Source organism: Gavialis gangeticus, unplaced genomic scaffold (genome assembly GCF_001723915.1).
Source record: "Gavialis gangeticus isolate Ggan-Ray unplaced genomic scaffold, GavGan_comp1, whole genome shotgun sequence".
Classification (NCBI taxonomy): Eukaryota; Metazoa; Chordata; order Crocodylia; family Gavialidae; genus Gavialis; species Gavialis gangeticus.
Genome location: NW_017729025.1, coordinates 81,558,562 through 81,575,209, shown reverse-complemented (window position 1 = coordinate 81,575,209; position 16,648 = coordinate 81,558,562). Strand labels below are relative to the sequence as shown.

At 41.6% G+C, this 16,648-nt stretch overlaps 1 protein-coding gene across 1 annotated transcript in view; it reads left to right on the top strand.

Annotated features, from left to right (window-relative positions):
* RMDN3 (regulator of microtubule dynamics 3) overlaps positions 1 to 16,648 on the top strand; it is a 104,597-nt gene that overhangs the window by 45,168 nt on the left and 42,781 nt on the right. Inside the window, exons 5-6 of the mRNA XM_019519013.1 lie at positions 1,397 to 1,499; positions 2,832 to 2,892. Of these exons, the coding sequence (XP_019374558.1) occupies positions 1,397 to 1,499; positions 2,832 to 2,892 (164 nt within the window). The remainder of the gene's footprint in view (positions 1 to 1,396; positions 1,500 to 2,831; positions 2,893 to 16,648) is intronic.

Below are 16,648 nucleotides of genomic sequence, written 5' to 3'. Positions count from 1 at the left end.
GTAAATAGGGGGTGGGGGAGGGGGAGCTGGAGGAGTGGGGTGGGGACCATGGGGGGGACCCCTGCCAGGCCCTGTTCCCTGCCTGTTCCTTCAGCTCCCACAATGGCTGCCCTGCCCAGGCCCTGGCCTTTCCACTCACTGGGTGCTGCCTGGCAGGGGGGTGATCACTGCTGCCCCCACTGCCCCACGCTGTGGGGGGGACCTCTACCACGAGCCCCTCGACCCCTCCCAGCTCCCCCATGGCTGCCCCACCTGCCCCAGCTCCGGCCCTTTAAGAAAAAGAACCCCCCAAGAAACCCCAAACTCACCAGCTCCTGCAGTGGCCTCGGGGCTTCAGGGGGCTCATGGAAGAGCCCTCACGTGGTGTGGGGCAGCAGGGATTGCCCCCTGCTGGGCAGGAACCCGTGAGTGCCAGGTGGGGTGTTTCTTATAGGGCTAGAGCTGGGGTGGGGGGTGCTTGGGGAGCAGGCGGGCATCAGGGGGCTCATTCAGAGCCCCCCATGCAGCGTGGGGCAGTGGGGATCGCCCCCCCCACCCCACCCAGCAGCATCCAGTGAGTGCAGGCTTTTTTTTTTTTTCAAAGTGCGGGCAGGGGGGGCAGCCATTGCTGGGGCTGGGAGATCAGGTGGGGGATGGGCCTGTGTGATTCAGAGATTTGGCTGAATCAATTCTGGACAGTGGTTCGAATTACTGTCCCCTGAATTGGCAGAATCCAAATCCGAAGCGAATACTAGCTGCTTTGCACAGGCCTCATTTTTACAGAGCCAAGCTTGAGGAGGAAGAGAAGGAGAATGGTGGGTTTATTTGTTTGTTTTAGCAGGAAGTGAATTGACTTGTGTTTCTTGATGGACCGTTTCCCCTCCTGCCTTGGCCATCCAGCCACAATAACTGCATGGGTGTTCTGAGAGCCAGAATATGAAAATGTCCAATCTTATGCTGACTGAAATGCAACACATGAACCACTAAATAGTTAAACTGAATTGTAAAATGGTCTAGAATTGTGACTTATTTCTTGTCTCTGAAGATGAATGAAAACAAGTGGATGTCTGGTCTTGGTGCTCCCATCTTTGTTAAAATTCCTGTCATGTGGCATGAGCACTTACAACATGACACAATTAATTAGGCCTATTGTGAGCTCCATTTTATTTGGAATTTAATTATGAATTTTGTGCTTTTGCTTTCTTCAGCCTCCACTTCAGTTTTTGTCAGTCTGGGACAACTGGAAGTTGTAAAAGGTGTTCACTCTGTGTACCTTGGTGTGTAAAAGAGCTGTTATGCATAATAACAACTCTTGCCACATAATACTTAATATCCTTTCTGTTTGTGCTCCCGTTGAAAATTGGTGGAAAAAAATCTTTGTAGTAAGTCATCTCCAATATTTATGTTCTGCCTGCAGTATAAGGACCATAAGAGTTTCCTTTGGCGCCTAATCCGAGCTTATAGTGATCTGTATGATATCACAGAGGATGCAGATGAGAAAAAATCATATGCTTCTGATGGTAAGGAGAAATATATATGTATAGCATCATGTTTACTGGAGCTGATTTTTTGCGCTTTAGGCTTATAAACTGTGCACTTTAAACATTTGAACAATGAGTGTAAGGTCAAAAGTTCTCCCAAGCTTGACAAGTAGCATGAGTAAGGGATGCCTTTTTCTTTAACCAGCTATGCCCAGACATCAAATTGGACTGCCTTTCATTCTCCAGCCCAAATAACCAAGTGTACCCAGGGAAAGCCCATTGCATCACTCTAGAGTGGGGCTCAGATTCACACCTCTGGCTCCATATCTTGATACCTCCTTACCTGCTCTGCCACCAGACCCTTTGAAACCGTATGGGGGAGGAGTTTATTAACTTTAAACCTTTTTTCTTTAGGAATGGATTAACAATCTCTGTAGTGATATGTTGGGTTTAGTTTCTAGAAAAGTATTATGGGTACATCCCCGTTACTACTGAGAGATATACAGGTTTGCTTTTAGTATGTGGTGAAGCAAAGCTTACAGTAAAACCATGTATCTGCATTCAGTGTCGTCTTTACCATCAAAATAAATGTTTCTGATGTAACTTGCTTAAAAAGGCTTACTTAGTGTACTATCACTTTAAGGTACATATAGATAAAAAGCAAATGAGTTTTAAATGTTTATTTCTTCAGTGAAGTTTGATCAGTTTTGTTTTCTGATTCTAATTCACTAGGTCAAATGTTGTTTGTTTGGTGTTTTCAACACTGTAGATGGCTGTAAACAAAAACAGGACATTTAAATTAAGATTTCTATAACTGTTAGATTTAAGAAATAATTTACAATTTAATTTAGTCTCATCTACCCAAGTGGTTCCTTTCAGAAAACTAAAGTAGTTATTTAATTTTCAGATTTTGAATTTATGTAGCTCATACATAAAAGGGCTTGCAGCTAGAACATCTTAAGACCCTAAGCACTTGGAACAGGTAGAGAAGATGAGGATTATTTCTTAAACCTTCCTTGAAATGGTCTTTAGAATGAAACTTTCACAGAACCCGTTTAATTTACACTCCAGGAAAAGCTTTAACAGTCTTCTGCATTCAAAACAGTTGTCAAGCATGCTGTGAAGCCATGCTAGTGATCCAAGATGTCAGCTATGGGTCCTAATTATATATAGAGGTTATTTATGTATGGTCTTGGATGCCCAGAGCATGAAACCGTTTGCAAAATACTCTCAAAGCCAAGTAACTGATAAATGTATAGTTGCTTTACACCTTCCTCTCATTGTAGAGACTAGTACTTTGGGAGCTGGGAAACACTAATTTATCAAGAGTGCAAGTAACTGAATTTCTTACATCACTCTAAACACTTACAGGGAAAGAAGAGGCAGAGGCAGCCATACAGAAAGGGGATCAAAGTTCCGAGTGTCACCAGTGGTATGTAACTTTTTATTTTCTGTTTTAAAGGAGAAAAGAGGAGGCTGTTGAAACTCCTCAGGAGTTGGGGCGTATAACAATCCTCACAGCAAATGTTCTAAATATATACTGAGTCATTGCTTTTTCTAGTAGACTCTTGGTTTCTTTTTCTTGTTAGTTGGTATGAATAAATAGTGCACTGACCAGTGGTGCTGGTAGCAGTTATTGAGAGAGATTTTTTTCATTTGGATCATGCAAGCTAATTCAAAGTTTGGCTCTAAGAAGAGGTAGCCTGAGGGAGTTCTTGAGCAGAAGATGGCAGCTAATTATTTTTCTTTCTGTACTGGGGAATACATATCAGGTAGTTGCAAATGTTCACCTAATAGTTTAATGATACTGATGGGTCTTTCAGAAATGGCTTTCTAGCAACAAGAATTTGGAATTGGGAATGTAGTATGTTTAGGATATTTTAGGTAGTCTGAATTCGGGGACTAGAATTGCTACTTTTAGAATAAGTTATTTTGAGTTAATCTTTGCATATCTTAGTCATAACTCTAGGAAGTAGGTCTGGAGAGGACCCTATGAGGTCATCTAGTCCAGCCCCCTGCTCAAGGCAGGATCATCCCGTGTGTGTGTGTGTGTGTGCGTGCGTGTGCCCACGCGTGCATGCACACAAGAGCCTGGAGAGATATCACCAAAGATGTCTCCAGAAAATCCTCCATATCAAATAGGAAGATTGCCACACAAACACACCAGCTTCCTTGCTGAAGCCAATGTTACCAGTATTGAGTTGGTGATCCTCAAGCACCAATTTTGCTGGAGTGAACATTGTGTGTGGATGCCTGACTCTCAACTCCCAAAACAAGTGCTCTACTTTCAGCTTAGTAATGGCCTGAGATCTCACGATGGCCAAGGGAAATGCTACAAGGACATACTGAAGGAATAACTCAAGAAAATGCATGCTGACATCAAGAGTGGAAAGTTCTACCTGCCAGCCAACCCCAATGGCACCACAACCTCAGGCAGGTGGCAGCTTATTTCAAGGTAAAGTGTCTTGCCCTTGAAGCAGAGAAGAGACAAGCAAGGAAAAGGAGAGAAACCCCAGCTGGCAGCCTGCTCTCACCTGCGGAAAGACCTGCAACTTCTGGAGATGTGTTTGTGGCTCAAGGATTGGACTCTTGAGTCGCCTCAAAACCCATCAATGAGCCATGGTAGAGTTCATTCTTGAATTGAGGGTTTGCTGATGATGATGCACACATACACACATATATGTATGTGAGGATTAAATGTGAAATGGAGAAAAGTTGGTGCTTGTACACAAGAAGGCTTTCTCTGGAATTCAGTCAAACTATTTTTGTTTCCTATAACAAGACATAAATAAGTGCTCAGCTGCTATGGTATTTGTGGCCATATGGTCCCAACTAAGTGCAAAATTCTTGGTGTTGAAGTCAGCTCATCTCTATTTTTTGGTATTGAGAGACCTGAGAAAGTTACTTGTCTATCCTAGGGCTGTGTGCTGGAAATGGAAGGTGATGAGAGGGTTAGGAATCTCATTTCATGCAACTGACTTGCAGATAGCTGCACTTCCTGTGTTCAAAAACTTGATCTGGTGAGGCCTTTTATTTTCTTTCTGTGCTGTTTCCTTTGGCCCCTCTCTAGCCCCTTACAAAGGAACTACTTGTGTCCTTGAAAGGCAAACTCCTACCCAGCTGCACAGGCTGTGGGAATAGCAACTTACAAGTTAGATGATTATTAATGACCTGACACTTTTTTTGTTCCTCTTATTTTACTGGGGTTGGTAGCTGTTGTTGTTGTTGTTTCTCTTGATTTCTTGTATAGATGTTCCAGAGGCTTATAGTGCCAAGTAAAATGAAGACGGTTTTAAGAAAGGTTCATCAAACTGCATGTAGGGCTTCAGGAGAAAGCATCAGTATTTTTGAAGTGGAGAAGTGTTAGACAAGTCATGTTTCTTGTCTTCAGAACAAGATGCCCCTTGCATCAACAGACATGTATGACTATGTGGTCCATTATCTGGATTTAAAATATATAACGCACATTCAGAGAGCCCATCATTAAAAATCAGACTGCTTCCAGTTATTTTTTTATGATGGGTTCTCCTTGACTGTATCCAAAGGAGACCTAATATAGTTTCCCGCTGTAAGCAATGAGCTGAGCTCTGCTACCATTATGATTGATTTAAATTGATGGCAGTGATTCATTTTGCATAAATATTATCTAAACTTGTATTATGTCAAATACAATATGTCAATACAATATTAAATTTCTTGCCTTCATAAAACAGGATAAGATATATTTGACATTGAACATGCAAACTTATCTACATATTGTATTGCATGCTGTTTCTCAAATAATACCATACAACTTGTTGTATGGCCATAAATATATGCGTCTAACGATAACTTGAGATCACCAAAAGAAGTGATTTCTCTTGCAATCTAGCTGCTTTACAGTTTGTGTACTTTACCTGGTCCCGAGTCACCTTCACATTTTCTATGGCATTAGTTTTAGTTTTTCCTACTTTATAGAGGTTTTTCTCAGTTGTATGAAAGACCCTCACAAATGAGAAGTTGTTTATGTACAAGAAGATCAATAAAACATACTGTCCAGGCAGATAAGCAAAATAAACAAATTAGAGGAGGTACAGTGACTTAACTTCATGTTGATTTTGTTCATTTTGAGTTTTATCACAACAATTTCTGGATGTCCGCAGGTAAATCCTTGGCTTTGTCAGGGATCTTACCCAATGTAAAAGTGTATTAGATTATTGCACGCTGGAGAAGTACACAGTTCACTTTACTACACAACACATTGTCTGTTCCAGTTGATTGCCTATTGCTTACATCTGGGCTGTTCAGATGACCCAGCCTCACCCTCAGGTCCTCAGCCACTCCCATGCTGCATGGGAACTCTGGGCCAGCAGGTTCCCCTGTGCCACTGCTGCACCATCCCTTGAGGTGGGGACAAGATGTAGAAACTGGAGCATGGAAGGAAGGAGCCTGTCCTCAGCTGCTGCTGTTACAATTGGAGCCATAGGGGGATGGGCAGCCAGGGCACCACACATAGAGTGCTGCAGGCAGGTGCCCATGGGGTGTGTGGCACCATGTCACTTACAAGTTGGACATCCCCAATTTAAGCAAATTGGCAATCAGTTGGGGCTGACTGTGTTATGTAGTAAAGTGAACTGTGCGTGTCTTCAGTGTGCCACTGTGGAGAGCATTTCACTTTCAGTTTTGCAGAAAAATAAAGCCTTGTCTGTCCTGGGCGCCATATGTGCTACTGTTGCTGCTGCTAGGACAGCATAAGATCAGAAGCTAGTCTCTGGCAAGCACTGGTGTCTCTGGGATATTGCAGGCTCCCAGTTGGACAGATCTGGCTTATTTTGTAGCAAGCTCTGCTAGGTGCATGAAATGCTTACAGGCATAAGACTTTTCAACCCAAATGTCTGCTTTGCAACCTGAGTGTACTGGGGGTAACTGCATCAATAATGGTAACCATATCTGTCTACTTTGTAACTAGTGGTACTCCACTTAGTTGTGCCACAAAGCCTAAGGAGTCAAAGGTCTATTAGTAGAAACCTTGAAAACAAGGGGCTCTGGTTTCCTTGTCTTCTAGACTTCTACTAGCAGCCCCCCAAATGACTGTTAGAAGCCTGAAAATGAAGGGAGCTAGTCTTGTTCAGGGCTGCTAATACAACCACACAACATCTCTGGGTGCTGAACTAGTTCTGGTTACGTTAATTTTCCACAAGTGTATAATTTGCTTTGGTGCATGGTCTTCATTTATTTATTTGGTAGTCTTGAAGCTATGCACTTAAGTTGAACACATTGTATGTAACTTTGTTCTTTTTGTGTAAATGTTGTGATTATTTAAATGTTATAATAAAGGAATTAAGTGTTTTGTTTTGTTTTTTCCCCTCTTTCCCCTATATCCCTCAGTAGCTTCAGTGTCTGAATAGGCTGTTTTAGAAACTTTTGTAGAACTGAAAGAACAGTGTGTTCGGCTATGCTTAATGTTGACTTAAGCAGTTAAACTTCAGATTGCTTCTACTGTGTTATACATGCTGGTTGCAGGGAGAAGGAAAAACATCTGTCTGTTCTAGTGAACTGCTTGTTAAACTATACTTGGCACTTGAGAGTGACTGAGCTTCTCAGTGCCAGCAAGTGAAATTTTGAAAATGGAATACAATATTAAAAGTGTTAATCTTCAATGTAAAGAGCTCTGGATTATGGTATACTAAAGGTGTTAACATTCAATGTCAAGAGCTCTGGGTTGTTAAATCTCATTAAGGAAAAATTAGATTCTTCTCTTTTCTGAAGTCAGTGTTTGCATTCTGAAGATCTGTTTAGATTACAGACCTTGTGGGAAATACATTTTTGTGGCCTAAAAGTTGAGTTTAAGGCCTAGAGAAAACTCCCACATCAGATCAGTTAGTAACTAGTTGCTTCTGTTGCAAACGTTTCCCATGTTGATGCAAGGGAAGAATAATGGGGTAGTCCAGTGAGACTTGATATCTCTAGTGGAGTCAGGTGTTTGGCTCTCTTTGCATGTTTAATTTCTGGAATGTTGTTGAACCACCAACTTGCCAATTAAAGTTTTAAACAGCTTTGACCCTTGAGCTTTGGACATTTTACAGAGCAAGACTGCTTCTGAGCTGTACAATTGATTGATTGGCTTTGTGATTCAGAGGCTTATTGTATGCAAAAACAACTGATCCAACAATTTTTGATCACAGAATTTTGGAGTTGGAGTGAAATCTGATTATGCAATGATAATATGTGGGACTCTTCCACGGTTATGGTTACATGCTGTCCAAAGAGGCTGGTAGAGCTAGGTACACCTTTCCTGCATGCTTTCTAATAGACCATTGAGAAGGACTTTCTGTAAAGATAAACTGTTTGTCATTGTTCTGTATTAGTGTGTTGCTTAATCACATCTCCAGTGTAGTATGCACTAGAAGGATGTATTTTCTAATCTGTGCCCACCTCTTCCATGAATGTCATCAGTGGAAGGGTATTCAGGCTTAAATTGTCTCTGTAGACTTGTCTTTTTGCTGAAGAGGGGCAAGGCTGTTCATGTACACCCAGATCTTGCTATTACTTCTTGAGAACAGCTGCAGAAAGCCAAGAAGGCAGCCATGGAAAGGAAATAGCACAGCATGTGGGAGGCCTGGGATTTACTGGAAATGAATAACTAACTATCTTTATCACTCAAAGAAATAGCTGTTCTTTATCATGAATATAACAGGAAATTGTTCCCTTCTCAGCACTGTCTGGGTCATGACAGTTGCAAGCTTTTTCTGGTTCTATTCTCTGTTCATACTAATTGTCCCCTTGAGAAACAGCTTACCCATACCAAGTGTAACTCCAGCAGGGTTTGAATTATGGGGGAGCTCAGAAAGGCTGAACACCCCACCCCATAAGAGATGAGAGCCCCCCTGGCCTACCCTGCATCTCAGGCAGCAGCAGGGGCAGCAGCAGCTTCTTCCAGCTTCTAGCTACCGCCACCGCAGACCCCCCCCCAAGAGTCAGAATGTAATTCAAACCCTGTAACTCAGTACGTGAAAATCAAAAAAATGGGTGTCATGTGACATAATAACACAGGACATTGTTAAGCATTTTTCCAGTTTCTTCACAGTTTGATGCCCATGCATTATCTTGGATGTAATGATTTTTCACTATGCTCCTTTACCTCTGTTTGTTTGCTTTACTGTGCATTACTGTCTGAGATGCCTATTCTCTAGCCTTTACCTTCTTTATTGACCCTTGGGTGTGGATGATAAGTCAGCAAGGTAAAAATATTGTTCTAGTGCAGTGTAGTGTTGCTAGCAGTGTACTGTGGTAGTGTTTGTCTGTAGGCATGTATATTCTACATATGATCTAGAAACAGGTGTGAGTGAGATTACTGCTTTTTCTGTATTTATCTGTGGTACTTAAGGTAGAGTTACTTTATGTTCCATACTGATTAAAAAAAAAATTATCCCATGAGGGCCAGTTGAAAAATGCTGAATGGGAAAGTGATCTTAACGACAGTTTTGGACGATGCCTTTGTGGTTGGATGGTTTGAAAGGCTTTGACAACCTGAGTATGATAGCACCTGGATCATTTGTATCCGTTTAATGTGCAGTTAGTTCTTGAATGATCCACTTCATCCCTTTAAAGTAATACCTGTAGCACTTCAGTATTCCTATGCAGCTCCTTGCTGTGGCTGCAATATCTCCCTATCTCCCCACTTCCACCCTGTTAGTTCACAAACCCTCACCTTCCCGGGGTGAGGGTATGTTGCGGGGTGGGGGGGATGTCGCTGCTGCTAAGGAACTGAATCCTGTGAAGAATCCAGGTTTTGTTGTTTTCTCAAGAATGTTTTGGGACAAGATTGTATAAAAGTCCATTTGCTCTGGCTTGGGCTGGTACCAAACATGAAGAGGAGCCCTTCCATGGATCCGTGGGCTCCTTTTCACATGAGATTAATACAAAGCTGCTATTTTATAACTGTTTGCTCATGGATCCTAGTAGATCTTAAGAAAAGCCGTTTCACACAGTAGAAATAAGTGGTTTTGATCACAGTGCTGAATAGACTAAAGGAGGGGTCAGCAACTTTTTAGAAGCAGTAGGATGAAATACTGCAGTTCTGTCCTAGGTGAGCTGGTGGTTCCAATGTAGCTGCGACAGCCATGACTGGTAACACCCCTGCTGCCAAATCACTATTGATTTGTGCCCCTCCCCATCTTTCCCCACTCCGCTAGCCTTCATGGACTGGATAAAATCGCTCAGTGGGCTGGATTTGGCCTGCAGGCTTTTAGTCCTGGCCCATGAACTAGAGAGCCCTTGTGTAGCAGAAATAACATAATCTTTCAATTCCTGATTGCAGTCACCTTGCAGGGCTGCTTTAGGAATGTATGAGATGTGGGAGCTGTTTTGGCTACTTGATGCTTCTCTTGAATGGCCAAAACAGTATGTCATTAATTGCATTGGCAGGATACTAGGGAAGGATTTGAGACATTCTTATTCTTTGTGTGGCCTTGGCCTTATTTACATGAACCATACCTTTGTATCAGAAGTAACCTGTGCCATAGTTAAAAAGAGCTTTGAAAGCAATATGTATATTTTGCAAACCAAATAAGATACTAGGAAAGTAGGGCTGGAAGGGACCTCATAAGGTCATCTAGTCCAGTCCCCTTTTCAGGACAGGATCACTCCAGACCAAACCAGCTCAATCAAATGTTTTTCTAACCTGCTCTTAATTTCCAGGGATGAAGATTCCACAGCTTCTCTAGGTAGTCTGCTTCAGTGCTTGAACACCCTCTTCCTCATCTCCAACCTAAATTTCCTCTGCTGCAGTTTGAGGCATTGCCCCTAGCCCTGGCCCTTACAGTCACAGAGAAAAGTCTATCTCCATCCTCTTTATAATCTCCCTTCAGGTATTTGAAGACCATTATCAAATCCCCCACTTCCCTTCTCTTCTACCCTCCCCACCCCCAAAGTCTTCTCTTCTGCAGACTAAATAATCCTAGTTTTTTCAGCCTGTCCTTATAAGACGTATTTCCCAGGCCTCTAGTCATTTTTGTTGCTCTCTGCTGGTAATGGTGGTAATCTTTTATAGTGTCTCTTGCAGATGTTAAACCACATGATTACTGCTTCATTAACTAATTTGGAAATCTTGGAAAAGAGGAGAGAACAAATACATAATTAAAAAAACAGTAGTGTTGCATATTGCACAAGCATGAATGTTAAGCTACTCTGGGCATGAATATGAAAAATCGCTGAGAATGCCATGAAACTGAAACAATTGAGTCCTTGTTTTAATTCCCTGTCCATGTCAATGTGTCTGTCTGTTGTGCAATTCCAACCACAGAACACCAGCTTCAAGGATTAGGAAGTGAGGGAACTGTGTGTTTGCCTTGGCATCAACTCCTGTTGTTAAAAGAAATATTGGAAGTACAACTAGAGCAATAAGGGATTTTATGGGTTTGTCTGGGGCAAATTTTGCAGGTGTTGCATGTTTGGCCCTTTTTTCAATCTGAATATTTCTTCTTCTGAAAACTAAATGGTATTTGCTGACTTCTGAGCGTTCTTGTTGCAAAGTAAGTCATAAGCCCTTGCTCATCTTTGAGCAAAGCAGTAAATTATTTATTAACTGTTTATTAACAGTAAATTGTTTATTAACTTTGACTGCATTTGTCATGCCTGCTTGCTGCAGGCAGATGTTTTCCTTGCCAGGTAATGACAGCATTCTGGGTACAATTTTGAGCTAATGATTAGGCCAGAAGCCAGTTTGGTTGGTAGTGTCTTGCTCTTCACAAAGTATTGCATAAAACTGATTGATTTTCAGCTAAGCCTAGTTCTGTGTGCTGAATGCTCCATGTTCACATGAAGGTTAATCAGGGAAGCAGCATGTAAAATCAGGGGTCAAAGAATCATAGCTGGTAGGAGTAGGCACAGAAATAGTCTTGGAAAATGTTTCAGTATTAGGAGTGATGCGTCATGGCGGTGGGATACTCAGGCTGAGCCTTTCCTCCTACTTGGCAATCTCTTGATCCAGAATTCTGCACAAGTGACACCCACCCTTTCCCTTTCGGATACATTAGCAGATATGAAATGTCCTCAACCCCTATTTCATGTGAGCTTAAGGAGTAGGAAAATCCACAGAGGGGCCCAACTCCCAGCAAAGGACACTGAAGTCAAGTAGGAACAGAAACAAAAGGAGCCTTGACAGAAGCCAGTGGAGGCTGATGTCAGAATGTTCTCTGCAGTTCTGAACAAGCGTTCTTAGCTCTGTTTGCTTTTTGTTCTACTCTTCTCTCTCTCAATCTCTACACCTTGGTCTCTCTCCACCTGGCGTGTGCATCTCTCTCCTTCCTCCTCTCAGACCTGCCTACATATTTCAGCAAGGGGAGTGAAATGTCTGTTCAGTGAGAAGCTTGTAGATAACACAGACTCTGGGGCTTGCCATTGCAAGGTAGGTACTTTTGGTGCTTTTTGGGCATGGAAAACGTGATTCTGGTTTGCCTTACTAGGAGTGGTAACTGATATGAGAAGCTACAGCAAGATTGGAGGTCCAGAAATGCAGAGATTATATGTAATGTAGAGATGATATAAAAATGGTACAATTTCTACTTTGAATATTCAAATATTAACCTCATTTGCATATTTTAAAATGAAAACTGTAAAAGCATGCAAGCTACTAAAATTAATTTCAATAGGCACTTAGGTGTGCTTTGAAAGTAAAGATGGGTAAAGGCTGAAATGAAGTCCATTTGCAGGTGTCTGTCTAACCCAGAGGTGGGAAATTATTTCGGCTGGAGGGCCACTTAATGAGTTTTGAGGACCTGTCAAGTGCTCTCTCCCTCCCCTCATCAGATCCATGGGCCAGATGCTGGTCTAACCCGTACTTAAATACAGGCATACCTCGTTTTATTGCGCTTCACTTTATTGCGCTTCGCAGATATTGCGTTTTTTTTCAAATTGAAGGTTTGTGGCAACCTTCATTGTTGTCTTATTTTAAGAAATTGCCACAGCCACCCCAGCCTTCAGCAACCACCACCCTGATCAGTCAGCAGCCATCAACATCGAGGCAAGACCCTCCACCAGCAAAAAGATTACGACTCGCTGAAGGCTCAGATGATGGTTAGCATTTTTTAGCAATAAAGTATTTTTTAATTGAGGTATGTACATTGTTTTTTTAGACATAATGCTATTGCACACTTAATAGACTACAGTATAGTGTAAACATAACTTTTATATGCACTGAGAAACCAAAAAATTCGTGTGACTCGCTTTATTGCGATATTCGCTTTATTGCAGTGGTCTGGAACTGAACCCGCAATATCTCCAAGGTATGCCTGTACCTCTCAAGACAGAGATGCTACAACTTCTCTAGGTAGTCTGTTCTAGTACTTAATTCCCTGTATAAATGTATAATTATGAGGTTTTCCTAATATCCAACCTAATTCCTCCTTGCTGCAAAATAAGCCAACTGCTTTTCAGTCTATTCCAAATGGACATGCAGAACAACTTAACTTTGCTCTCTTAATAAACTTTTAATACTTAAGTACTGTTGTCATGTTCCCTGAGACTTTCTTTTTCTAAAGAAAACAAACCCAATCCTTAAATCCTCTAATCTTTTTTTTTTTTTTTTTTTTGGGGAAAATTTTATTTCAAACCCTTGTTTTTTTTTTTTTTTGAGGAACATTTTTTTTTTTTTTTGAGGAACATTTTTTTTTTTTTTTGAGGAACATTTTTTTTTTTTTTTTTTGGTGGAAAATCTGACTTACAAACCTCTGAATTTTTTGTTGCCCTTCTGGACTCCTTTAAGTCTGTCATCACCTTTTTCAAATTGTGGTTCCCAAAAATGGACACATCAGCTGATGCCTCCAGCACTGTGCTGGTACACCAAGAGTGAGATTTGTCTCTTCTTTTTTTGCAAGAGTATCATGTTGTTTTGTTTCATGTGTGATCTCTTTTCCTTCATATCTTCTGAAGTGCTGCTTATAAAGTTATTCTCCATGTTGTACTTGTGCTTGGGCCTTCTCATGGCTAAATGTAGTACTGTACTTTGCACTTCTCTTCTGAAGTTTATCAAGATAATTTAGAATTCTTATAGTACCCATCAAAGTGTTTGTAGCCCCTCCCAGGCTGGTATAATCTGCAAGCATAATAAACGTAGTTTCAGTTCCGTAACCCAAAAAGCTAATAAAAACTGCTGCATAACACTGCATCCAGAACAGACTTCTGTGCAGTGCTGCCTGAAGTGGCTTTCTAGTTTGAGAGCAAGCTAGTGACAATTCTTTGAGTGTGTGTTTGTTCACGTGCCAGAGGGGCTCCCCATAGATCCAGAAATATGAGGGTGGGGATGCCGTGGCAGCATTAATTGTTACAGCTTCCAGAGTCATGGCAAGTAATGTTGCCATTGCTTCCCCATCTCCAAATTTCTGAACCCATGGGGAGCCCCGCAGGCTAGATGATACAGACCCATGTGCTAGATGAGGCTGGCATACAAGGTTTGGCTGCTTTAGTTAAACCAGTGATTTTAAACCTTGTTAGACTCAAGCCCCCCTCCTCCTCCCCTCAGAAAATGCCGGCTCTTAGCTTTCACTTACTTTCTGCCTGCGGAAAAACTGTAGAGCATTTTTTCTGTTGTAAAGAACTTGGAAAGACCGGAGCAGGTCAGAATATTTTTAACACTGTGGGTTCCTATTTGAAATCTCTGGGTTTAGGCATCCAACCATAATCCATGAGATAATAGTGCTAATATTGCATAGCACCCCACGGCACCCTTGGAAAGATCTCAAAGCACCCCAGGGTGCTGTGACATCCTAGTTGAGAATCACTCCATTTCCCCAAGTTGATGGGGAAAATGGAAAAAATCCTGAGCACATAGATGAGAAGTGCTGGTTAAAATAATAACTTGGGCAATATTTTCCTTACCCAGATATTCATGCTGAGTTGTTTACAGCTGTATTATTCCAGTCTTCTGAATTGAGATGAACTTATCCTTTTAAGCCATAATTCTGCACAGCAAGCCTCTAATGTGGTTTAAGAATCATGAGGTTTTTTAGATTTTTTTTTTTGCGGGGTGGGGAGGGGTTTTGGTTATTTCTTTAATCTTTGTAGATCTTGATCAAATAAAACACTTCCCTAGTTTCTAGTTCATCCAGATGGGAGACTTTTGTAAACTACCAGGCTTTGCTTACACAGCAGGTTTCCACAGCTCATGACTGAGGAGGAGGTTCACTTACTTTCAAGTTATCTTGAATTACTTTATTTGTTGAGTGACCTTGTTGGTTCCATTAGTACAAAGATGGAAAGCCTGTGGTTCGGCAGATGTGAACCATGGTCTGCATGGAATATTCAAAGAAAGAAACGGAGTATTGTCTTGCTAATCTAAAACTTAAATGACCTTTTTGTAAAGGGCAGTGAATACTTTCTTACAAATGCTTTCAAATGTTTGGTGAAAAATCAGAGCTGTATAGGCTGGAAATAGAATAATTGGTATCTTTTCACTTATGACATTTTGGAGAAGGATATTGCAAACAAATTTGATAGCATATTAGCAGACTCACATATTTGTAAATAACATTACAATGGGTCCCAAACAATGGCCCAAAACAATTGAGGTATTTCCTCAAGGGCTGTCTGATCAGATGATTTTATTCCTAGTAGCTATATCACACAAAATAAGTTAACTATACATATCTTTATGTTACTTTTCCATGAATATTATTGCTGTAATACAGGGATGTCAAACTCCTCCAGTGGGCCAGATCTAGAGCATACTACTAGTCTCCATAGATCTGGAGTGCAGAGCTATGTCACTTGGCCTGTAGATCTGCCCTCAGGGCTGGAAATTTGGTGGCAGGATTAACTGCTGCTGAATTCAGAGCCATGGCAGATGCCCTTCCTCCCATTGCCAAATTTCCAGCCCTGTGAGCTAGATGACATGGCTTCAGGGTCTGGATCTGGTTTGTGGGGCTTCTCATGGGGTCAGAAATTTGGTGATTGGAAAAATGGTGACAGTGTTAATTGCTGTGGCTCCAGGAGCAATGCAGTTAATGGTGCTACCATTTGTCCAGCTGCCAAATCTGTGGCCCCATGGGAAGCCCTGTGGACTAGATCACAGTGCTTCATGGGCTGTATCTTGCCCTTGCACTACATCTTTGACACCCATACTCTAGTAGATATGCCGCCAAATAGTACACAGATGTTGTGACTGGCAGGCCAGGTGGTCCATGGAAATTTCTAGGAAAGCGCTGCACTGTAAGGCTGCGTATAGAGCTCCCTTATGTGATTATAGGGAAGTAGGGCTGGAAGAAACCTCACAAAGTCACCTAGTCCAGCCCCCCCAGCTCAAAGCAGGATCATCCTTACTATACTATCATAGCCAAGCATCTGTTCAATGTGCTCCTGAAAATTTCCAGGGACAGAGATTCCACAGCTTCTCTAGGTAACCTGTTTGAATGCTTCACCACTCTCATAGTCAGAAAGTTCTTCCTTATCTCCAACCTAAATTTTCTCTGCTGCAGTTTGAGGCCATTGCTCCTTGTCCTGTGTCTTATGGCCACAGAAAAAAGCCCATCTCTGCCCTCTCTGTAATCACACTTCAGCTATTTGAAAACTGTTATCAGCTATGATGCCATGGGTCACCATTTCTGGAATGTAACTCCAGAACGCAGCTAAATTCAAAAGTTGTACTGAAAGTTGTGGTGTGTTAGCGGTAGCAGTATTGCTAATGCATTGCAACTTTTAGTGCAACTTTTTTATTTAGCCAAGTCCTAGAGTTGGCTGTCCCACTATAGCTAAAGCAGAACAACGTTCCCTTAGCATGGGTAGAGTTATGGTGATAAAAGTGCACCTTATACTGGCATAAGGCAGATTGACATTAATATAGCTGCATCCCACATTAGGGCCTGTATAGTAATATTATTTTTTATTTCACCCCTAACAGAAAAGGCTATTCCAGGGCAGATACAGCATAGACCAGACATTGGTTCTGTCTAGATGAGAAAAAGAATGTTGATTTGCATATTGTTAATTATTGTGTGGTCTACAACACCACTTAGCCTTCAGTGTGGATCATGATTAACAGATTAAAAAAATCTTGCTAACTGGTTGTGGTAAATCCTAGGTCTGATCATGAGCTGCTAAAAGGGTTTTTAACTTTTAAACTGTCTCCGTTGGGCCCAAGTGTGTTTTAGGAGGGAAAATGTGTTTGTGGTTTTCTTTTGTCTGGATAGGTCCTTCCATTGTAATGTTTAAGATTA